Source organism: Euleptes europaea, chromosome 5 (genome assembly GCF_029931775.1).
Source record: "Euleptes europaea isolate rEulEur1 chromosome 5, rEulEur1.hap1, whole genome shotgun sequence".
NCBI classification, from domain to species: Eukaryota; Metazoa; Chordata; class Lepidosauria; order Squamata; family Sphaerodactylidae; genus Euleptes; species Euleptes europaea.
Genome location: NC_079316.1, coordinates 63175694 through 63200265, shown reverse-complemented (window position 1 = coordinate 63200265; position 24572 = coordinate 63175694). Strand labels below are relative to the sequence as shown.

The 24572-nt window shown below is 41.1% G+C and overlaps 1 protein-coding gene across 1 annotated transcript in view; it reads right to left on the bottom strand.

Moving 5' to 3' along the window:
* The window catches only part of ATRNL1 (attractin like 1), a 645181-nt gene that overhangs the window by 491604 nt on the left and 129005 nt on the right, over positions 1–24572 (bottom strand). Inside the window, exons 11-14 of the mRNA XM_056850671.1 lie at positions 20949–21033; positions 19736–19944; positions 17390–17508; positions 38–170 (exon numbers count right to left, since the gene is read on the bottom strand). Coding sequence (XP_056706649.1) covers positions 38–170; positions 17390–17508; positions 19736–19944; positions 20949–21033 — 546 coding nt within the window. The remainder of the gene's footprint in view (positions 1–37; positions 171–17389; positions 17509–19735; positions 19945–20948; positions 21034–24572) is intronic.

Below are 24572 nucleotides of genomic sequence, written 5' to 3'. Positions count from 1 at the left end.
AAATATTAATTTCAAACACATTTTTTCCCCTTTTTACCTGGCAAAGCTTGGCATTCTTGCTGTCGCTGGTCCCACTGGCAGTTGAGATTTAGTGAACAACTTTTACAACTAGTCAGCTTATTACAGATTTGTTCGTTTCTCACATGGCATTTGGTGTAGTTTTTTACTGACTGGAAAACAAACAGGCATGCAAAAGTGTTACTTTTATGAACAGAATATAAGCAGGTAAAGCTGCAGGAAGAACTGTTTATATTAGAGTTAACAAGCAAATCATGTAAATTTATATAAGTTAAGATGAAGCTTATCCATGATTCTTCACTTGTTTGTCACAAAGAAGGAAAAACCAGAATAACTATTTTATCTATTTAACAAGAGGGGCCACATATATAATAAAGAATTCAACATTCATAGAAGTTTTGAAAGTACCTTTTAAAATCATTGCTAGCATTTCATTTACCAGAAATTACATAAACTTACAACAGTAGGCATTTATGGGTTAATGAATGAGTTCTTCCTAAGTCAGGGACTAATTTATCAAGTCAACACAGTGCAGAATCAACTGTCAGGAGATATGTCTTCAAATATGTACATAACCACAAATTCCTGAAGGGTCTATTAATCAGAATCCCTCAACTTATGCACCTCATGCTTAAAAAGAAGGAACATATAGATTTGCTTCATAAAAACAGTCAAAAGGACAAACAATATCCGATGGTGTGGTTTCTGCACATTAGAAGTCCCATATAAATTAATGGTATTTTCACAAGAGGCACATGTATGTGTTCTACTGTTTGTTCCTGCTCTTTGCTGGTGACATGTTGTGGTCTAGATTACAGCGAACATAGGGGAGGGATACTGTTGTGTGGGGCCCTTCCTTGTCTATAATTCTAATTAAGGAATTTTTTCCACCCACCACACACCCTAGTTTATCTTTCTCTGACAAAACCTCACAGGAACAAGAAAATCTGCATATTTCCAAATTCTGTAAGGAACTCTCAAGTTCACAGAACCTCTCTAAAAGTTATATACTTCTGCTTATATTCCAAATGTTATTGCTCATTTTCATTTATTTTTAGATGTTCATGCTATGCAAAGTGCATAATGTGTTTGTTTTCTTTCAAATCCAGCATGCATCAACATTCACATATGTAAACTTTTATATACTTCATGTTAAAATGCTTAGAAGCAGTGACAAAGGAAGAATTAGGTCTCCGCCTCCAATTATTTTAATGGGTCTTATGTACAGTTATACACATGTGAACATGTCAAACATAAAGATGTATTTTCTAATCAGTATTTTCTAATTTTCTAATATACAACGTGTTAAGTGAGAACTGGCCTTCAAGAGGAGGGCAAGGAAAACACAAAGAAACATCTGAGGAAAAGATAAAAGCAACCAAACATGCTAAGCATATAGAAACATTGGTTCTTGTAGGTTATCCGGGCTGTGCGACCGTGGTCTTGGTATTTTCTTTCCTGACGTTTCGCCTGCAGCTGTGGCAGGCATCTTCAGAGGAGTAACACTGAAGGACAGTGTCTCTCAGTGTCAAGTGTGTAGGAAGAGTAATAAATAGTCAGAAAGGGGGTTGGGTTTGAGCTGAGTCATTGTCCTGCAAAAAGTATCAAAGGTAATGTGCTAATCATTGTCCTGTAAGTATCAAGATAATGTGCTAATGAGGGTGTGATATGTTAATATGGAACCATTGTATCCTGAAGTGATCTGTTAACATGTGGAATCCAAAGCTAATCCGCATGGCTATTGTGGACTGTAGTCTTGCGGATTAGTTTTGGATTTCACATGTTAACAGATCACTTCAGGATACAATGGTTCCATATTAACATACTACACCCTCATTAGCACATTATTTTGATACTTACAGGACAATGATTAGCACATTACCTTTGATACTTTTTGTAGGACAATGACTCAGCTCAAACCCAACCCCTTCTTGACTATATATTACTCTTCCTACACACTTGACACTGAGAGACACTGTCCTTCAGTGTTACTCCTCTGAAGATGCCGGCCACAGCTGCTGGCGAAACGCCAGGAAAGAAAATACCAAGACCACGGTCACACAGCCCGGATAACCTACAAGAACCAATGAACTCTGACCGTGAAAGCCTTCGACAACATATAGAAACAATTAAGGGGAACACCTAGAGTTGCCAAAGTCCAGGTGGTGGCTGCAGCTCTCCCACTATTACAACTGATCTCCAGGTGACAGAGATCATCTGGAGAAATGGCCACTTTGGAAGGTGGCCTCTAGGGCATTATACCCCACTGAAGTCTCCCCGCTCCCCAAACCCTGCCCTCCTCAGGCTCCACCCCCAAAATCCCCAGGTATTTCCCAACCTGGAGCTGGCTACCCTAGAAACACCTGATAACAGTTGTTGAGGGAGGGAGAGAAAATATTCCAGCTGCCAGAATATATGGACAAAGGAACTAGAGGAATTTCCTTCTGTGGTGGGTTAGAGATGACCATCTGTAAAGACTGAATGAACTCTAAGGGATCTTGCTCTAAGTGGTCTTGATAGTGCTCGCATGCACACTCCATCTTTCAGATTTTAAAGTACATCATTTCCCAATGCAAAATACTTAATGGATAAAGCAATCACAGATAGTAGGAGGACCCTGCTGGTACATCAACTAGCAGTGAGAATTAAGAACAGAAACCACTTTCAAACTGCCAAATTGCACTAAAAGCAATTCATATATTCAAAACCTTAGATTCCAGTCATACATAGCTATTGATAGAATGAATCAGTCGTCTTACTTCATGTTCAGAGTGAACCATGTGTACATTTTAAAAAACAGTATGAAATAAACCCATTATGCTTAAGGTCTTACTGAAAGGTTTTGCAAAGACAATAAGAAACAAATGTGAAAAATCACTGTGTTCTTTTATAGAAGCTCTATGCAGCAAATTAGCCAGAACAAAATATTGCAAAGTGACAGAAGGTAAGCCTGTAAAATATGCACAGATGAATTTCAGGAAACCCTTTTTATACCTATTTGCACTTAGTTTGGCCCAGTTATTATACATTATTGACAATGCTGCCTGAGAGGTCGATTACAATGAATTTTAAATTGCAAGTAAGCACCATCTGTTCACTTAACACTGTCCCCACCTAATATTCCTTGTTAACATGTCATTATCACAATGTCAAAATCCTGAAAAGTTCAGGCTGCTTTCAAAAATGAAACCATATGGCAGTAAGCAACAATAAATGCGGGGGGGGGGGGAGACAGAAAATTCAGTATATTTTAACCACTTCTTCATAACATGATTTTCTGACAACAGATAACCCAAGGCTATCTAAAAATGCTATAAAAATTTCAAACTATTAGTAACTATTCCATCTGTTCTCATCTTATTTCCGTAATCCCAGCTCTTACTTCTTTTAAATCCAATTTACACATTCCTTCCTGGCAAATCTCAGTAGCCTAGTGTAAATGCAAATCCAACAGGTAATTGCTGTTAACACTAAGATTCTAGCCCAAACTACCAAACCCAATTAAATTCAGAACAATGACTGCATCTGTTACACAAGCTTTCATGTAGCTGCAAGAGGTGTAAAACAGCTAAGTGGAACATCATAAATAAAATGACTCAATGCAAATTTTCTTTTCTTTATTTCCACACACAATGGTAGCATATCCACCACAAAACCTCACTTTCATCCTAACATCGTATGCTGCTTTGTGGTGAGTAAACTTGGATGATGGAGAGAACTCAGGCCACAGTGTGTGTGTGTGTGTGTGTGGATGTCATAGGGAGACTTAACAGACATGTTTTGTTGTTATGCCTAGTTTAAAACAATGGTGATCCCCATGCTCATATGGGCAACTCAGACTACAATGGGGGCAAGCATAATCATCACAGATCAGAATCCAGAAAAGGGTCTGTAATGCAACCCACCCCCAACACACACACAGACCATTTATGCTTGGTAATTAGCAGAGCGTTCCAGGCTGAATTGCCCCGCATATTTTTTTGAGTTTTTCATGCTGAACCGTCATTCAGGAAGTAACTGCGAAGCCGGCGCATACCTGCTTCGCATTTCTTAAGAGCCCCTTTAACGTGACTTTTTGTGTTTGCTCTGCCCCAGCTGCGAAGAATCCCCTCAAGGAACCATGCAAAATAGGGCTAAGAAAGCCGGAAGGGCTAAGAAAGCTGGAAGAATTTTAATTCAATTTTTATAAGGGGAATGGGGGGAGTAGAGGTATTACAATATTAAATTATTATTTTTTCCTAGGGATTTAAGCTTTTTAAGATCTAATCCACTATAATATGACAGAGATGAGTAACTGGAGAACAGTGTATTAATATATTTTGTGTTGTCTGTTTTTTTTCTAATGGTTTATTCTTTTCCCCTTGCTTATTGTTATTGTTATCTCATTATTCATTATGGAAAGGTACTATATAAGGGGGAACTATAACATTAAAATAATAATATATCAGGATTAGAAAATATTAATACAAAGGAGATACCAGATTAATGTTGGGAGAGGGGAAGTCGGTGGGGAAGTTCACCACATTTAATTAGATTTGATGTTGAAGATTTACACCTAAATATTTGTTAATGCTTTGTTGGTTTAAAGATTAGTATATAGGTTGTATTGTCAAATGAGATGTGTGGTAATTATTGAAAAATAATAAAAATTATATTTAAAAAAAGGAACCATGCAAAATAACAGCTGCGCGTTAGCTATGCACATGGCGGTTGCTAATGGCTATGCAAACAGGAACAAAGGAGCAGGCAAGTGGAGTGTGTGGAATTTCTCCTTTTGCATCAGGACCCTGAATAGGCATTTTAACGGTCACATTTAAAAAAAGAGCTTTGAGCAAGCATCAAAATTGACCCTGCATAAATGGCCACACTGTTTGGTACCTCTTCTTTGAGGTATCTCTTCCATGCAGTTCTGTTGTACTACGGTCCCAGTTAAGCTATGGAAGATGCTGCCCCTGGGATACAGCCTAAGATTGACTAAACCAAAGACAGAAGAATAGCTACTGCCTTGCAATTCTGTTCTTATTTCAACATGAGTGAAACTGTTTTTTTTTTTCTCCCTTTCAAATTCTCTGGTGCCTTCACTGTTCTCCGTGACTTATCAAAAATAATTGCTAGAGTTTCAGTATGTTCATTAGTTAATTCCCTCAAGATGCAAAGAGGCGTATATAGTAGACCAACTCATTAAAGTAATTCAAGGTCCTTTTTGTTCATGACAGTTTTCTGGTTATTTGTAAATACTCCCTTGCTTCTTATCAATGCTGCAAATGACATTTTTTCCATTCTAAATTTCTGTACATGTCAGTGTTTGCTTGTTAAACTTCTATGCAATTAAATAGTCCAACAGCTATATTTCTCCCTAACAGACTTAGGAATATAGTTTTCCTGTATTTGTTTCTCCATTTCATGTCCATTTCTCAGTGTTCTGGGACTCCAAGCAAGATATGCTTTAGTAAAGTTATAATCACAGAACTTTAAAATAGGCTCAGGTGCCGCTTGCCATTCAAAGTCACATGCACATGCATGACTGAGATACATAAACACTTACAGTGCATTCCTAAGGAGAGTTACTCCAGTCTAAGCCCACTGAAATGAATAGGCTTAGGCTGGAGTAACTCTCCTTAGGAATGCACTATTAGTTGGATTAATTACTGTTCTCACTGAGAGGGAGTAATAGGAGATTCTCTCCCCATTTCGGATGTTGTGCTATCAGATTAGTGCTTGCTGCTGCACCCCTTTGTTTTATACTTCTGTCCACCAGAGGGAGATCTCCTTTCTTTCCAAAATAATATTTATTCGGATTCTTGAATATTGTTCTCATGTGCTCATAGTCACTACTTGCTTTCGGTGATGTTTCATTGGTTTCAGTGCAACAACCACACTTCCACCTGTGACTTTTTTGGTCTCCAATAAGGATGAACCTGTTGCCCTTAACCAAAGGACCCTTTCCTTCCAAAATTCAAGCAGTTCAGAGAAAGCGACTCTTCCATTAAAACTGATGCGGGCGTTAAACCCTGCAGTCACACACAAAACCTGTAGTAGGATTCATATCAGCATTTTTCTTCTAGCCCATGACTAACAATTTACTCCCCCAAATCCATCAAGAAGCCAGTGGACTTGCTTGGAAAAAAATAATTGTTAAATAGTGAAGGCTTGCAAGATAAGGGAGAAGGGCTTTATCTCTCTTCCCCACATGCTCCATTTTTTTGTTTTTACAAACAAACTCCTCTGACTATTACACGTGAATGGCAGACTCATGCATAATCATGTCCCTGCAGATCTACTTAAAGACAAGGGGCACTATGAACTGGTCACAGATCGATCTCTCTCTCTCCTTCTTGTGTGGTGGCATTTCTTGGTAGAAGCCCTAGCCTCTGCTATGAAAAGTATGTGGACTACTTATCTCAAAGGGTGAATAATGGTGTAAAGAAAGATCAGCCTCTGGGTCTCTGAGGGGTATGTGTTTGAGAGAGAGAACGTAATGCTTCCGTTCTTTACCACATTCACCTCTTAACTTACTCTATGTGGGGGAGATTCCTGCCACTCTATCCCCTTGGAAATCCTCTCAGGTATAGAAAGATGAACTCAAAGCAGGGCCATTTATACACAATGAGATGTATTCAGGACAGACTAGATCAGGCCCTTTCTTCAATGAAGAAAACAAGGTTGAACTTACCTGTAACTACTGTTCATCGATGGTCTTCTACGCAGTTCCACATGGGGCAGTAGCAAGCTCATTTACCAAGGAGGTGGGTGTGGGCTGTTCACCAAAAAAAGTGACTGTAAAGTTGCTCTCCCTACAGCTGCCTCACTCCTTGAATCCATGTCGATGGAGTAATGTTGGATGAATGTGGAAGGGAAGGACCAGGTCGCTGCCCTGCAGATGTCTTCGAGGATGATCCTTGCCCAAAGGTGATATGGCTTGGGCTCTGGTGGAATGAGCTTTGATTGGGAGTGGGCAGTCTTTATGAGTTCTAAGATAAACAAATTGCAGAGACCACCCACCTCAAGATGGTCTGTGAGGATGCTGCTTTGCCTCTCTTGGGACCTCTAAAACATACAAAAAGGTTGTCATCTTGTCTAAATGACTTTGTGTGATAAAATAGCAATGCCCTTCTGATGTCTAATGTGTGTAATGTCTGATCCACTGTTGACTGTGGATTTGAGGAAAAAATGGTCAGGACAATGTCTTGAGTCATATGAAACTTGAAAGCCACTTTCAGGCCAAAGCCCAAACTAGGACAAAGGACTACCTTGTTGGGATGAAATGTAGTAAAGGAGGCTTCACAGCAGAGAACACCCAGTTTCCCCACTCTCCTTGCTGTGATCGCAGCTACAAGAAATGCAGTCTTGTACAAAAGAAAGACAAGCTATGTGTTGCTAGTGGCTCAAATGGTATATATATACATTGTGGTAACATAACGATAAACATTGTGGTACTGGTGGTTTTATGGGTGGGTAACAGTTGTTAAGACCCTTAAGGAATCTCTTTTCATGAAATGTTCAAAATACTGTGTATGAATCCAACTGAGCATGAAATGCTGAAACAGCAGCCAAATGCACTTTTATGGAATTCACAGCAAGGAAGGCCAGTGTCCTTAAGTAAAGGTAAATAGTTCAATATGTCTGGAAGAGGGCATGTGTCCAGTTGAATATCCTTCCTATCAGCCCAGCCTACAAATGTCTCCACTGAGGTTCGTAGGACCTACGTGAAGGTGGCTTTGGGCTGACACTGGAACCTCGGATACTCTCACAATCCACTGTCACGAGGGGGCATTGCAGCTGAAGGCAGCCTTGTGGACTCTCAGTCTGCTGTCAGTCGGATACTCCCATAGTCCACTGTTCTACTGCTGGACTAACCACGCAGTCAGATGTAGCAATAGTATGTCTGCTGTCACACTGTCTTGACCCACTACGTGAATGACTAACAAGGCAACCTCGTGTTGAATGGCCCACTGCCAAATACAGAAAGCTTCCTTGCATAGAAGTAGAGATACCATGCTGCCATTTTTCACATAAAACTTTGCTGTCATGCTGTCTGTTATGAGTAGGCGCTTCTCTTCAGTGATGGCTGCAAAAGAGGCAATAGCATGCCTGATGGCCCTGAGCTCTATTATTGTTGTTGTTGTTATTTGATTTATAGGCCACCCTTTCCTGGCCAATCTAACAGATTGTGCAACTGAGATTCAGTTTCTGACCAACATCCCTTCACATATAACTGCCCACAGTGTGCCTCCTATCCCCCTTGTTAGGCATCTATGAAAATTTGCAGTTGTGCTTCAAAGTACTGAGACTAATGCCCCTGAATAAACTGTTGTCTGATGTCCACCATGTGAGGGACCTAATGACAGATCTGGGGATGGACAGCTTAAGCCATTGTGGGTCGACATTAATTCTGAATCTACTAATAAACCAATTTTGCAATGGTCACATATTCAAACTAGCAAAAGGCCCAAGTGTTTCTGCACGTGTAACTGTTTGGGTCGGCATGCTCTGCTGACACGAACTTCTCCACAACACCTCTTCCCCACTCACCAAGTGATGAGGCAGTGACATGAGGCAGCCACCAGAAGACGGATGGAGGGAGCCAAGCTGGGAGACTGAGGAAGCAGGAAAGACTGCCAGCACAGCTGGGTGCAGCAGGGCCTATCGAGACAATCTCGCCACCAGCCAAGAAGGAAGCAACACACCCACAATCCAGGGCAGCCGTGGGGAGGAGACTGGTCCTCAAGCCATTCAGAGAGCTGATGGGAGTTCAGTTCAGGCAGCACAGTTCAGGCAGCACACCGTGAGGAGACAGCAGAGGAAAGCTCACTGCTAGCGAGGATGCCAGAGGGGGTGAAAGGGGAGCACTGGGACCCAGGAAAGAAGGGAAGAGCCCGTGAGCAGAGAAGAGGGAGGTGGATAGAAAAGTGTAAGATAGCTCCAACAGCTGATAGGAATTGGGAAGGTGGGAGGAGGGATAAAAGGAGAAAATGCCAGTTGGCCAGGGAGGAAGAAAGCTGACGGGTTAGCCAGGAGGTGCTGCAGCCAGTAGCCAGGGGGACCTGGAACTCTTTTTGAGGAGGCCAGCCCCCATTATGAGGCCAGGCAAAGACTCCAGAGACCATGGCAGAGAGCCAGAGGTGAGGGCAGACCAAGGGGGCACCTCACAATAATGCTTTTTGAAACCTCTGTCTGGTGCAACGAGATATTAGGGACTGAACAGCCCTTGCCTTATTGGTCTTGGAGTCTAGTCATGCTCTAATAAATTCTACGCACTGAGTTGGTTGGAGTTGAGATTTCGTATGGTTAGTTACAAACCCCAGAGACTGGAGAGTATTAATAGCTAATGCAAGCTGATGGCTAAGTGAGTCATAAGAGTCACCCACAAAAAGCCAATAATCAAGATACGTGTAGACTGAGCAGTCCCGTAACCTCAAATGGGCCACTACTGCTGAGATACATTTGGTAAAGACTCTTGGGAATGTCTCATCATTCCAATTCCCAAGAAAGGAGACATCAAAGATTGCAGCAACTATCGGACCATCGCATTAATTTCTCACGCAAGTAAAGTGATGCTCAAAATCTTACAGCAAAGGCTGTTACCATATATGGAATGAGAAATGCCTGATGTTCAAGCAGGTTTCAGAAAAGGAAGAGGCACTAGAGATCATATTGCAAATATATGCTGGTTACTAGAGCATATGAGAGAATTTCAGAAGAAAATCAGCTTGTGTTTCATAGATTACAGCAAAGCTTTTGACTGTGTGGATCATGAAAAGCTATGGCTGGTTTTAAAGGAAATGGGGGTGCCTGATCATTTTGATGCGCAACCTGTACTCTGGACAAGAGGCCACAGTTAGAACAGAATATGGAGAAATGGAATGGTTTCCAATTGGCAAAGGTGTCAGACAAGGATGTATTTTATCTCCCTATCTCTTCAATCTATATGCAGAACATATAATTAGGAAAGCTGGATTAGATTTAGATAAAGGTGGAATGAAAATTGGAGGGAATAACATTAATAATTTGAGATATGTCGATGACAAAGAGAAAGTGCCAAAGCAGGACTACAGGTGAACATCAAGAAAAGAAAAGTAATTACTACAGGAGAATGACACAACTATAAGGTTGACAATGAGGAAATTGAAATTGTTCAAGACTGTCTATTCCTTGGCTCCACCATCAACCAAAAGGGAGACTGCAGCCAAGAAATCAGAAAGAGACTGAGACTAGGAAGGGCAGCCATGAAAAGATTTTGAAGTGTAAGGATGTGTCACTGGCCATCAAGACTAGATTAATTCATGCCATCGTATTTCCTATTATTATTTATGGGTGTGAAAGCTGGGCAGTGAAGAAAGCTGATAGGAAGAAAATAGATTCCTTTGAAATGTGGTGTTGGAGGAGAGTGTTACGGATACTGTGGACTGCCAAAAAAACAAATCCGTGGGTTATAGATCAAATCAAGCCTGAACTGACCCTAGAAGCTAAAATGACTAAACTGAGGCTGTCGAATTTTGGTCACGTCATGAGACGACAAGAGTCACTGGAAAAGACAGTCATGCTAGGAAATGTTGAGGGCAGCAGGAAAAGAGGAAGACCCAACAAGAGATGGATTGACTCAATAAAGGAAGCCACAGCCCTCAGTTTGCAAGATCTGAGCAAGGCTGTCAAAGATAGGACATTTTGGAGGACTTTCATTCATAGGGTCGTCATGAGTTAGAAGCGACTTGACGGCACTTAACACACACACACGCGCACACACTTGGGAATGTTGCTAAACCAAAAGACAGTATGGTGTATTCGTAGTGATTTCTGTCACATCATAAGAAATCTTCTGCATGGAAGTAAGTGTCCTTTAAATCCAAGACTGCGAACCACATGTTCTCACTCAGGAGCGGTTACACTTCAGACATCAACATCCTAAACTTAGGTATCCAGGTGCTAGTTGAGCAGTCTGAGATTGAGAATCAGCCTTTTTATTTATCAAAAAATACCTAGAGTAAAAACCACTGCCCCTGACTGGATTGAGTAACTGTCTTATGGCACCTTTGAGAAGTAGCTGTGTAATCTCCTCAGCCAATAAAGGATGCAGGGGTGATGTAAGAAAGGGAGGTAAGAGGCAGTCGGGCTTTGATTTAAACTCAAGAAAGTAACCAGACTTTATTATCAAAAGAACCCATTTGTCTCTATTAATTGAAACCCACTGTGACACAAAAAAGGACAACCTATCCAAGAACTGCAAACGGCCCTCTAGTCATGCGATGGGCCTACTCCTAGTAGGTTATTCCCTTGGGGGTTGTGCACCCAGCCTGTTTCTTTGTTTGTGGTGCATGCACTTTCCCTGCTGCTGCAAGGTGTAAGACAGGTGGTAGCCCTGTTGCAATTGATGTTGAAGCTGTTGGTAATTAAAAGGCCTACCATATTGAAAATGTTGGGAATGCCTAAGGAAGTACCTTTGTTTGAATGTGCTGGTAGTCTGGGAGGTAATCCCCATTTAGCTGTCAATTTGTTTTTCCTTATTCTATCCAAGAAAAAGTCAGTTTGATCACTGAATCAAGTCTTCCCTTCAAAGAGAAGGTCCTCAATTCTAGTTCTGGTGTCTAATGGTAAAGAGAAAGCCTTTAGTCAAGCATATCTCCTGAGCACCACCCCTGAGGCCACTGCCCTGTTGCAGCAGTCAGCCAGGTGTTTAGACATGTTAAACTGCTGCTTCCCCAGCCTGAGGCCCTCAGCATAGAACTCCTTAGCTAAGGTCTTTTTTTCTTCAGGCAGGGAGTTCACACATTGGGACATCCGCTCCCATAGAAGCATCTGGTACCTTCCCATTACTGCTGTGAAGTTAGATACCCGAAGACCTAAAGCACCCAAGGAATACACCTTCCTCCCTAACATGTCCAGTTGTCATCCTTCTTTGTCCACTGGGGAGGAATGTGTCCCAGAGCTGTGTCTGGATGGCAGAACCTCCGTCACTGTGGAGTTTGTCATTGGGTGTTCAAAAAGGAATTCACAGCCTTCTTCATGGATCTTATACAATTTCTCTGTCTTCTTGACAGAGGCTTGAACGGAGGCAGGTCTGGCCCAAATGTTATTGGTAATGTCTCTGATGCCTTTGATTATCGGCAGGGCTATTGGACCTGAGTTGGATCCGTAAAGAACATTCATGATCGGATATTCAGGCTTTGGATCTGAAGGAGCGTAATAGAGTTTCAACACTTTTGCCATTCTAATTAATTGCTCCAAAGAGAGCTTTAATTCTTCAGTAAGCAATGTAGGGGATGGATCCCCCATGGCAGTGTCCGAAGAAGGCATGGAGGTCCAATCTGATTCTCCCTCCAAATCCTGTTCACCACTCTCCTCGGGTTCTGATGTGGAGTGCGCTGCTAGGGTCAAAGCTGTTTCACACTTTACATAGGCTGCGGGTTGTTTTCCAGGTAGTATTGGGGGTGACTGATATGGGGGTTGCCATGGTGGAAAAGGAGTCAGCATTGTGGGGGTAAAAAACCCATGATCTTGGTGGAGGTTACCACTGAGGAACATTTTGACCATAGTACTCGGGAGAGTGAGTGGAGGGCACCACCTCAACCTCGAAGACATCACCCTCCGAAGACTGAGGGAAGTCTGTTCTTGTGCCAGCGTAGGCCAAGGGCCGGGCAGTCCTCAGACGTGCGGGAGGTATCTAGCCCCTTTCAGAGCAGGCGACAAAGATTATGCTGTCTACCGAGGTCAGAAGTCGGAGGCGTCGTCAAAGCAGGCAGGAGTCAACGGCCGGAGAGATCAATCATGAGCGGTAGCAGGAACACAGAGAAACTGCACGGTGTCTTCTGCAAAGTGAAAGCACGCCTGCACTGCCTTTATCAGTCAGTGCACTTCCAAGCTAGGCTTCATCCTGAAACGACTCAGCACCAGTTCTCTGTCTGCTTAGCCTCTCCAAGTGAGCACTTCTCCTTCTTCCTTGCAGAACCACAAGCTGCAGAGTCCTGATACGCCTATCAGGTTCAGGTGAGCTTGGAGGGCTGCCATTCTCAGCTTCCACTGCAGGGGTTGGGGGAAGAGTAGCTTCTGTCTGCCCTTGTTCCATCTCTCTGCCTAGCTGTGGTTCCTGCTGAGTTGTTTCAGGCTCCTGTGCTACTGACTGCAATGGAGGTACTGAGGGCCCAGAGGCAACCTGTTCCTCCACTTCAGCTTCAGAGTCCTCCGAGTCCTCAGCTCCCAAGGCAGGGCCCATGACAATTCTGTTCATTGAAGATGATGGCATCCTAGGATGCTCAGGACAATGTTGAAGTGAGGTTGAGCTCTGATGCCAAGGAGACACAGAAACTCAATGTTTACTGTCTTCAGAATCTCAACGTTGAGGTGATGTTGAAGATAGGCGTTGGGGGGGGGCGTTGAACGTCAGTACTAAGGGGATGGAGAATCTCGGCACTGTGGAGATAAGTTCAGTCTTTGACCTCGAGGTCAAAGACTGAACCTCTCTGCTGACCTGAACCTCTCTGCTGTGGCAAAGAGGGCTCTTGACACCGAGGTGATTTCTGGCATCGAGGGGAGCTCAACTCCATTCTTGGCCTTTTTGGCCTTGTGGCTCCAAGGCCACTGTCTGCTCTAAGGGCATAGGATCCGATGGGGGCTTTGAGGGAGCAGATGGTACAGATGCCACAGATGGCATTCTAGATCATTTGTGGGCTTTTTCTAAAGGTTTTTCCATGGTCCTGAACTATTTGTCCCACAAGCCTGCCTTCAGCTGCGATGCCCTCTCATGCCTCACCTTAGGTATGAAAAGGTGACAAGCCACACAAGTCTCTGTGATATGGCCTTCCCCCCCAAAAAATAAGGCATTCTGTGCACTCATCATTTTGCGCCATCTTAGTGTCACACTGCTGGCACTTTTTAAATAAAGCCGTTTTTACCTCAGAAGTCAATTGTAAAGTGACTAGATGAAAGATGCTGAGATGAAGCTCTCTCCACAGTGATGAAGAGAGAACTGAGGGAGGAAGGAGCACTCTTTCCGCCTCCGTTATGTGACCGTTTGGGTGGGAAAATACCCAGCTCTCGGCTTGAGATGGAAGGGAGGGGAAATGCTCCAAAGACGCTGAATCGTCTAAAAGCTTGAAAGTCTATTATCCATGGCTGGCCTGCACCTGCGCAATCCCATGTAGGACTGCACAGAAAACACGATGATGAACATTTGGCTGCAAGCAAAAGTGAACCACTGAGAAGCTTTAATACACTTCAACGTGTCAACTATGTCTCCTGCAGTTTAACATCCATGGCCTGTTTTGGAATTTCAGCTTCACTGCTTTATCAATAAATGTAATATATGGTAGGCAAAAGTCCAAAGTATAATTTCTGTTCTTTTTCCAACTGTCCTTATGTAACAGGGCTTAAAAGATAAATACTTGCAATAGAATATACTTGCCTCAGTCCTTCCCTTTCTTCGTTTCCTCTCTAAATTTTTTACTTTCACATTTATATGCAACATACATGAAAAATTACATAAAGCTGTTATTTGCAACTTTCTTCTCAAACATCACTCCAAGCAGCTTTTCTAATATTTGTTTGCTTTTAAAGAGAAATATTTATCACAGCTATAAATGTTTTTATCAAGGAGGGAAAAATACCCGCAGCATTCTGATGTACTTCCAAGGGTTTGCCTTATCACGAGTAATTTTACTCTCCTGTCAAAGCACTACTGTATGCCACTGATAACACATAAGTAAAGTCAATCACTGTTGATAGTAATCTTCACATTTTTTTCTCAAGGGAACATTTATTATGGTGGTAAGAAGTAGGGGCAGAGATGGGTTTTTTTTTAAAAATGCAGCCAAGTAGAAAAACAGACAAAATTTCCTATTTTCTTATCAGCAATTTCATTTGCTATAGACAATGTGCAAAACCATGAAAGATGTATCAAAACCGACAATATGTACTCATATGAACAACCAGCAACACTGGAATTTACATCTTATTTTAAAATTAACCATGACTGTTTATTAACCAAGTTATCAATCTGTAATCTTGGAGAATATGTGCTAATTCAAACACTATTGTTATAAGGTAAATGTACTTATTTATTTAGATAACCTACATTGAAGTATTTGTTAAATTAAAATGTTTCTATCCTGCCTTCTCTACAAGCAGACTCAAATAGAAGTGTGGGACTTATATGCAAGTCCCAACTTTGCCACAGATATTCTTAATGCTCTGTCTCAAATTAAGCCTAGAAATGTAATGCTTAAAACAGGTAACTTCAGAATACATGTATGTCTGTAGTTGGTCTTTTTGATTACATTAGCAATGAACTATGATTTTCAGAAAACACACTGAACGAAAAGCGTTTACTGCATTTTATTATACTTTACTCCTGAGAGAAAGATCCTGATTATTAGGTATGTACAATGTTACAGCATCTAGCAGGCTAAGAGGGTCTTCTTAGAAACAAAAGTCTTCCTTCAAGGGCTTTCTTCGAGTAAAATTCTTAACTTTGCTCTCTAACACATTATATTAAACCTTTGGCCAATATTATAAATAGTTTTGGACTGAGTTGCCACCAATATGCATATGACATACAGCATTGCATAATCCCCCAGAAGCAGCTTGAAGGTCCTGGGCCAGTGTCCTGAGCTCAAGTGGCTGAGAATAAACAAACTGAAACTTAATCCAGACAAGATGGAAGTGAGGCTGGTTGGGAAGGCGGAGTGTTTGGCTGATGTTTCTCTATATGGAATTAAACTGTCTTTAGTAGATTGTTAAGAGTTTGGGGATGTTTTGGGATAATAAATGTGTTGATAGATAAATGTGTCAGAACTGTTGCTAGGAGCACTTTCTTTCAGTTATTTCCTGCTCATAAATTGCCTCCTTAGTTAAGCTCTAAAGCTTTAGCTGCACTGGGGTGGGGCTATGGCTCAGTGGTAGAGCATTTGCTTGGCATGCAGAAGGTCCCAGGTTCAATCCCTGGCATCTCCAGTTAAAGGGACTAGGCAAGTAGGTGATATGAAAGACCTCTGCCTGAGACCCTGGAGAGATGCTGCCGGTCTGAGTAGACAGTACTGACTTTGATGGACCAAGAGTCTGATTCAGTATAAGGCAGCTTCATGTGTTCATGTGATCTACACTATCATAACCTCCAGATCGAATTACTGTAAACTGATCTAAGAGGGGATGCTTTTAAAGATGTCTGGGAAGCTTCAATTGCTATATCATTCAGCAACAAGTCTCTTGTCTGGGGTCAGCCACTCAGAACATCTAATTCTAGCACTGCATTAATTCCACTGGGTACCTATTTGCTTCTGGGCTCAAATTAAAGTGCTGGTTATTACATTTAAAGCCCTTCATGGACTGAAGCCTTCATACTTATCCAACCATATCACCCAGTATACTCTCTTACACCAGCGCATGCTTCAGGCAGTCTTCTCTTTGGGGCACCCTTTCTAAGGATTATCTGCATGAAGGGTTGCCAGCCCCCAGCTAGCAACTCCTGGAAGAGTGAGGAGACTTATGCAAATAGCACCCTACAACGCTGAAATGTCACTTATGCCTGCATAAGCAAAATTAATGCTGTGGCATTGTGGGACAGTCTGAGATTTCCCAAAAACTCTATGATAAAAAGTAGAGTCACAGAAAAACCCTAGAGCATCCCATGATGTGATGTCACTTCAGAAGTCAGAAGATGCTGTTTTGCCCACATTCCCCCTGTCTCCTTATTAAGTGGCAGTGTGGGACCAAAGCAGAGGCCAGGAGATTGCCTACCAAAGTGGGTAGCCTGGCCTCCCTATCTATGTGGCAACAGTTACATCATGAGCTTTGGCTGTGGTCAGCCCAGTCCTCCGGAATGGCCTGTCAGAGTGGGTGTGGGGTGTTCCTTCACTTGCTGTCTCCAGGAAAGCACATAAAACAGTTTTATTTCATTGGGCATTGTTTGGAAGACAAACTGTTTTGGCAGATTTGGCTGCATGTTTAAGCAGTGGTTTTTAATTTACAACTATTTTGTGTCCTTGAAACATGTGGTTGCAGTTTGAGCCACCCTGAGTCTAAGAAGATAAGACATGATGTAAATATTTTGAATAAATATTTTGAATAAACAGTATCTAAATAAAAGCTATCTAACAGCCAGATACTGTGGAAGAACACTACTGAGAACCTTAGTCAATTATGATTTAAATTATTTGTTTGATTAGGGAGAGGACCTGGAAAACAAGGTGCTTCTGTGAGTTTCATTATGTTTCTTTCCAGTTATACCAAATGTCTTAGCAACTAATTCGTGATGTAGCAATTTACTATGCATTTCAAACACCTGGTGATATTGTGACATTTACGCTCAAAGGCACCAAAGAGCAAGCTAATGGTTACAAAGCAGTGTTATTAACAAAGCAACCTCATAGTCATAAATACTCACCACACTGCAGTTACTGTTTGCCGAAATGCACTTCTTGTCATCGCACCATTGACAGCCATTTGTATTGGCAGTACAGCTGGCGCAGTCTGCATATCTGTAACATCTGTCATCTGCTGCAGCTACCATACAAATGAAAGATAAAGCGAAGCATCAAGATGAGAGACAAAGGATGTCACACTTCCTAATTCACACATTTTTAACAGCTGTGTGTGTGTGTGTTAAGTGCCATCAAGTCGCTTTCGACTCATGGCGACCAGGCGACCCTATGAATGAAAGTCCTCCAAAATGTCCTATCTTTGACAGCCTTGCTCAGATCTTGCAAACTGAGGGCTGTGGCTTCCTTTATTGTCAATCCATCTTTTGCTGGGTCTTCCTCTTTTCCTGCTGCCCTCAACTTTTCCTAGCATGACTGTCTTTTCCAGTGACTCTTGTCGTCTCATGACGTGACCAAAATACGACAGCCTCAGTTTAGTCAGCTTTTAACAGCTGCTGGAAATGATATCCAGAGCTTACTCATTGTAAATATGACCTTCGATTCAAGTTGCTCAACACATTTTATTTACACTCTTCACTCAAAGGTTTTCTAAATCTCATAGCTGCCAAATTCCACATGGATGCCTACATTAATCTGCTGTAGCCAAAATTTTAAACAGATTCTTGCAGAACCTTAATGAATTTATTGCAGTATCAGCTTTTGTGAGTCAGTGCTCACTTCATCAAACAGCAGCCAAAAATCTTTCTTGAACTATAATCCAAAATGTCAGTGCACAATGATGGGGTATCACGACCTCAGGAATAAGTTTCCCCAGGGTTTGAAAGGATCGCCTGGGGCAAGTGAATGTGGGAAAGTTCTGTGATCCTTGGGCAAGTGAATGTGGGAAAGTTCTGTGATCTTTGTGTCCACAGATTGCAGGATCTAACCCAATATTCACAAATATCTACATGGCATAAGAAGCAAGAATGAAATCTGCCCAATATTTTCTGTAGCATAGTTATGTCTCCAAGAAATAGGAAGCAGCCCTAGAGATTATGGTTGACCTTAGATTTTATTTATTTGTTAAACATTACATAAAGTGGTCAGGGAACTCAGAATGGTACACATCCCAGTTTATTTGTTCCATTTTCGTTTCATTTCATTTTAACTTTCATTTGTTGTGAAACCTACTTCACAGGGTTGCCAGGTCCCTCTTCGCCACCGAAGGGATGTTTTTGAGGCAGAGCCTGAGGGGCGTGGGGTTTGGAGAGGGGAGGGACTTCAATGCCATAAGGTCCAATTGCCAAAGCGGCCATTTTCTCCAGGTGAACTGATCTCTATTGGCTGGAGATTAGTTGTAATAGCAGGAGATCTCCAGCCACCACCTGGAGGCTGGCAACCCTATTCACACTTGTAGTAGCGAAGGCTCACAGCAGGGCTTCTGCTACGCCCAGGACACTGCTGCAAGCATATGTAACACCAAACACATTTGGAAATTCAGTTGCTATATTTCCTACCATCTCTGTATGCTGCTGGTAGCAAGGGCTCATGAGCCCAAGTCGAGCCAAACCTGAACTATAGAGAGGACTAGCACTAATGTGAAATGGGTTTATGGTGTCACACTGCATTAATTCACATTTTAAAGATTGGCTTCATCATTACCAAATTCCTGATACTTTAAACAGTTTCTGAAATGTCTATGTGAAAAGCAGTTTTATTAACTGACTGCTTGACGGTATCCCTGTAATACAGACATTATGCACATACAAAGTGATTGGGTATGCTGCTTTTTTAAAACATTTCTGATTACTTTACGCTCATGAGATGGTAACATGCTCAGACGACTGCAGAGCCAACATGTTTATCATCATTCTCCTTTATGTGTGCTCATTTCACAAGCTGAGCTCTGACAGTGGAAGAGTGAGGAAGGGATAATTGTATCCAGTTCCTCCTGTCACGGACTACCCTGGTTTAGCATGGGAAGAGGAAGCCTCAGAGGAGGAGGACAACCTGCCCTCCAAGCCCCACCTTGACTTGGCAGACCCTCCTAGTGAGGGGGACTCTTCAATGCCTCCCAGAAGGGATCCTGAGCCATCACCACCACTGGCCCGAGCCAGCAGGGCCCCCACCCACGACCAGACCCTCCATGGTCTCCCAAAGCACACCACGACCATAGGAGATAAAGGGCTAGGGCTCAGGCATGGATCAGGTGCACAACAGCGTGCTTGGCAGCTCGAGGCATCTAGCTATGGTAAATTTATACTTACAATTCCTTAAAAAAATTTATTCTTGTAACTTTCACTTCTTGGGACAAACATAGCTTATATGAAACACCTTAAACAAGCAACTAAAACTTTCAAAAGACCACTTACCTGTTTTTCTGGGACACTTTGCCCTAAGAATGCTATTAATATGGCCAGATTCCCATGCCATGCAGTGATTTTTGTTCCATAAACACCTTAATCCAGGTCCAGCATTTTTACAAAGCGCTTCATCTCTGAATGCTTCACAGTTGGGAGGTTTGTACACAAGGATGTCATTTAGCAAAACACTTGAAAAGCCTCCAAATATATACATAGACCTATTGAGCCAAATAAAATGAACATGTATGGCAATTGTAGAAATGAAAAGCATTATTAAAAACCATGACCCTTATTTAGCCACCCCCCGTTTACATGCTACCCATCATAAGCCCATGGGTAGTGAAACTATGATAAATGTATGCCAATATACCAGAGTTGAGTGCTCTGGAGTCTGGAGTTCCACTAAGTTCAGTTCAAATGTTGGAAGCAACATTAAACATTTCAGCTGAAATGCTTAACTTTGACTGGAGTGTACCCAAGTTATGTTAAGCAAAACTACAGTATTTTAACACTACTTTAAAATGAGGTAATTTCCATGCTTCCCTTTAGACAACACAATGTTAATGATTTTTTTAAAAACCTCTTCACTTAAAACAGTGTGTTTGCATACCTATTTAATATTCAAGACAGAAAAGAACCATCCACTTATTTTCTTGAACTGTATTCACTGCTTTCACACCAGGACAGGGAACTACCATGATATGCCTACCCAAGAACAATTTTGTGATGCACAAAAGGAATACATCTCAAACCTATTATTACTCTTGTCAATGATGCATATCCAATTGCATTTTAAACATTTAACATTCCATTGTTATTACTACCACAGATGTACCATATAGACCGAGTGACTATTTCAACTTGCTTCCAATAATTCTTATGATGCTAATCATTTGCATTGCACCACTTTCTCGAGGATCTTGGTGAGGCAGTACTTGGGTTCTTCCTTATCACTTTGACCTCACAAAAACCCTTTAAAAGTACATTAGGAAACAGTGACAAAGTCACCCAGTGAGTTTTATGGAAGAGGAAGAAAATCAATCCCATGCGGCCCTGCTCCTCACCCCAGGTCCAATGTTATTGGTTACACAGCACTCATTCTTGTAAACCAGGCATTATTCAGACACTGACAAACACAGATGAAAATAAAAACTGTACATTAAAGGGAGTCTTTCAGAATACTTTTCTTCTTTTGACATATATTTTGAAATGTATATTTTACCCATTGCTGACAACTGCTGAGTGACCAAATCTGTTTACATCACGATGAAGATTAGGTTTGGGAAGAATTTTCCATTCATCACAAGCTAGTAAAACAAAACAAAAGAACAGAATGTCCTATCATTCTAGAGAATTTATCATAAACTATTAGTGTAAAACCTGACATTTTAAAAAATCAGAGCCATATGGACTATAATGATATGCATAACGTATGTAATATCCTTTCAAAATCCCGAAGCTTGCTAATAATTCAATGAATATTTTAAAATCCCATTTCAGTTCCTAATGATGAATTATATTTTTGAAATATCAAGGAGAATATATTTCAGTTTAAAATTACTACATTTCAATCAAATATTGAAAGAACTGTAAAGCTGGCAACAGTCACTGAATAAGAAACACATGAAGAAGATAACTGAGCATGAGCAAAAGACTGGCATTTCAGTGTGATTATTCCTTTAGAACAGAAACATTTTTATTATTATCATAACTATTGTATAAAAAGACTTATAACAAAAAACAAGTCTTTAAAACAAATCTGATAGGGCAGACACATACCTTTCAGATTGGTAGCATTTACACTTAAATCTTACAATGCATATTATAGCAAGAACGGGGGGGGGGGCATATTGCATGAATTGAATTATATAAATTAAATGGCATCATTGTTTGAAAATACCATCTATTCTCAAATATAAGGACATACCAGTACCAAGAATCAAATATGATAGCTAAGTTGCTATGCTGGTATACTGGGAGTACAATCTTAAGCAAGTATACTCAAAATCCTACTGAAGTCTGTTCAATTCAGCTTACTCCCAGAAAGGTTTTTTTGAACAAAGAAAAAAAAACTAAATCACTAAAAGAAGAGACACTCAGGCCCAGACATCCATAGCACCTTTTATCCAGTTTACATCTTATGCCTCTCCTCCATTTTTATCTTCACAAGAGTGTGATATAGTGGTTAAAGAGTCAGAGTAGGAGCTGGGAAACCCACATTTGAATCATCATTTGACCATGGAAGCTTGCTGGGTGACCTTGGGTGAGTCACACACTCTCAGCCTAACTTACCTCACAGGGCTGTTGTGAGGATAAAAAGGAGGAGAGAAGAACAATCCTAAGGAGAGTTACTCCAGTCTAAGTCCATTGAAATGAATGGGCTTAGACTGGAATAACTCTCCTTAGGAATGCACTGAATGTAAGCCATTTTGGGTCCCCATTGGGGAGAAAGATGGGATATAAATAAAGTAAATAAACAACCCTGTGAGGTAGGTTAGGCTGACTGTGTATGACTGGCCTAAGGTTACCCCAGCAAGCTTCCACAGCAGAGTAAGGTTTAAAATCTGAGACTCCCAGAACCTAGTCCACCTCTAGTCACTACTTCACACTGACTTCCTTTTCCAATTATAAGGAAGGGATGTTCCACAAATACGGCTGTTTGCTGATGTTCATGTGACTCATGATTTAGTCACAGAATAAGGCAGATATAGTATGCTGGCTAATTCTAATTAGCTGTGTACAATATTAGAGGAGACCATCTGAACATGGAAATTGGTTTTCAGTGCCAAGATGCCCCATATAGGATCAAGCCATTGAGTCTACTTTTGTTTTGGTACCTCAAGGTAGTAAGTCTTCATAATATATTTTCCGCAATGAGAATATCTATATTCTTTTTCTACATGAACATCTTGGTAATGTTAAGATTTTACAATACCAATAACAAAATATCCCATTCCATATTGTAAGTGTGCCATAGTGTGAGTGCCCTCTTTGGTAGGTGCATTTTTGCCCTTTCTTCCATCATGCCCTTCATGTTGAATCTCCTCAGGCCTCAGAAATTTGGTGGGGAGGACATCTGTGACTCTGCAGGTCCTTCCCTTCCTTTCCCAAGTAGATCTCAGCTTTTCTACCAGAAGCTGTTCTACGTTCTTCCCTCCTCTGCCTGACTGAGAGCCTTCCTTTTATTCCCACTCCCAGCTCTGGCCGGCTGCCTGGAATTCTTTAGTTTCATTTAGCTGGATTGGCAGCTGTTCGGCACTGACTGATCAGTTGGGGCTGGGAGGTAGTTTCACTAGTCTGTTGCTGTCAAGGCTAATCTTCATTCTTACACCTTAACGAGGGAGATTGAGGTATTGGATCCCGAGCCGTGGCCTTCCAGCTTACCAGCTCTTGTCCTCCCTCCTGCAGCCCTGGACCAGGTAAATAGATCAGCTCCAGGGCCTTGGTGTGGGAGGTCAAGTCTGGACACAAGCCTGTGGCCAATCACAGAGAAATACTCACCAAGAATGAATATGAATATTCTAAGGTTAAAGATACAATAAGAACATACAAGTATGTTAGATGAAATCATAGTAACTTTTTAGATCTCTGCAGATTTTTTAAAATAAAATTAATTAAGGATGCCTTTACATTTAATTGCAAATGTAACTGGCAATACAAACATTTGAATCTTATTGTATTTTAGAGAAATCATAAGGGAATCCGCCAGTTATTTCCAACAACTGTTGATGCTAACATCTCTTTGAATCCAACAGTGAACATTTTGGAAAACCATGTTACTTGATAAAATGTACTGTATTCCAATATTGTACTGCATTCTATTTCTTATGTAACTGGTGCTATAATATTTAGCAAATTTAGTTTTAAACCTTATTGGAATACAATATGGTTTAAAATTAAATTTCCTAAATATTATAGCACCGGTTATAAAAATAAGAGATACATCATATGATAATCAAATAGGGCCCACTAATCCCTGGTCATATAGATAAATCTGCAAGAGTATTCAAGAAATTAAACTGAAAATCACTAGGGAAATCAGCTAGCTCATGCCTCACTGTACCAACATTGCACTTTATAAGGTTAACCTAAACTTTAAAGCCTCATTATATTTGTTCTTTAAATCCTCATCTAATGATATTACAAATCTAAGTTCCTTCCTCTAAAAAGTTGCCAACCCTTTCTGTTTAGAATTAAATCTTTAAAATAAACATACTCAAATACGAAGCACATTACTAGTTTTATAATTTCTTTTACTGCAATATTGCATGTAGAGACACTGCATTCAAAAGCCATTGGCCTACTATGTATGAAGGAGCCAAAGAGATCTCAAAGCTCATCTAACCTCTACACTAATGAAAAATCTTTCTAAGCTGAAAAGTATGATGCCCTTAAGCTAAATCAGAAGTCTTCAAAAATGTATGATTCCTGTGTGGACTCATTCTAAGCAAAGCTTTAGAAATGGTCCAGATTTGGGGAATTCACAGAGTGATGCACAATGCTATGACATCACTTCTGGGCTTGAAACAGTGATATAGCAGCATTGCACAACACCAATCCCCCAATTTTGTTCCCACTGCTTCATGAAGCGCTAATGAGAACACAGATCTCAAGCGCATGAGGTTACCCACCATGGAGGGCAACCTGGCAGCTCTAAATCTACAGCATAATCTGTCATGAATCTACCTTTTCTCTATTCTTCATTCCTGTTTCTATTTTTGCTGAAGTCTCCTTTTTGTCATCTCATCATTATGAATCCTTTTGCTTTGTTTCCTTTTTATGATTCCACATTAATCTAGCACACGTGACCTACAATCAGGAGCGTGGCTGTCCCTCAATGCCACCC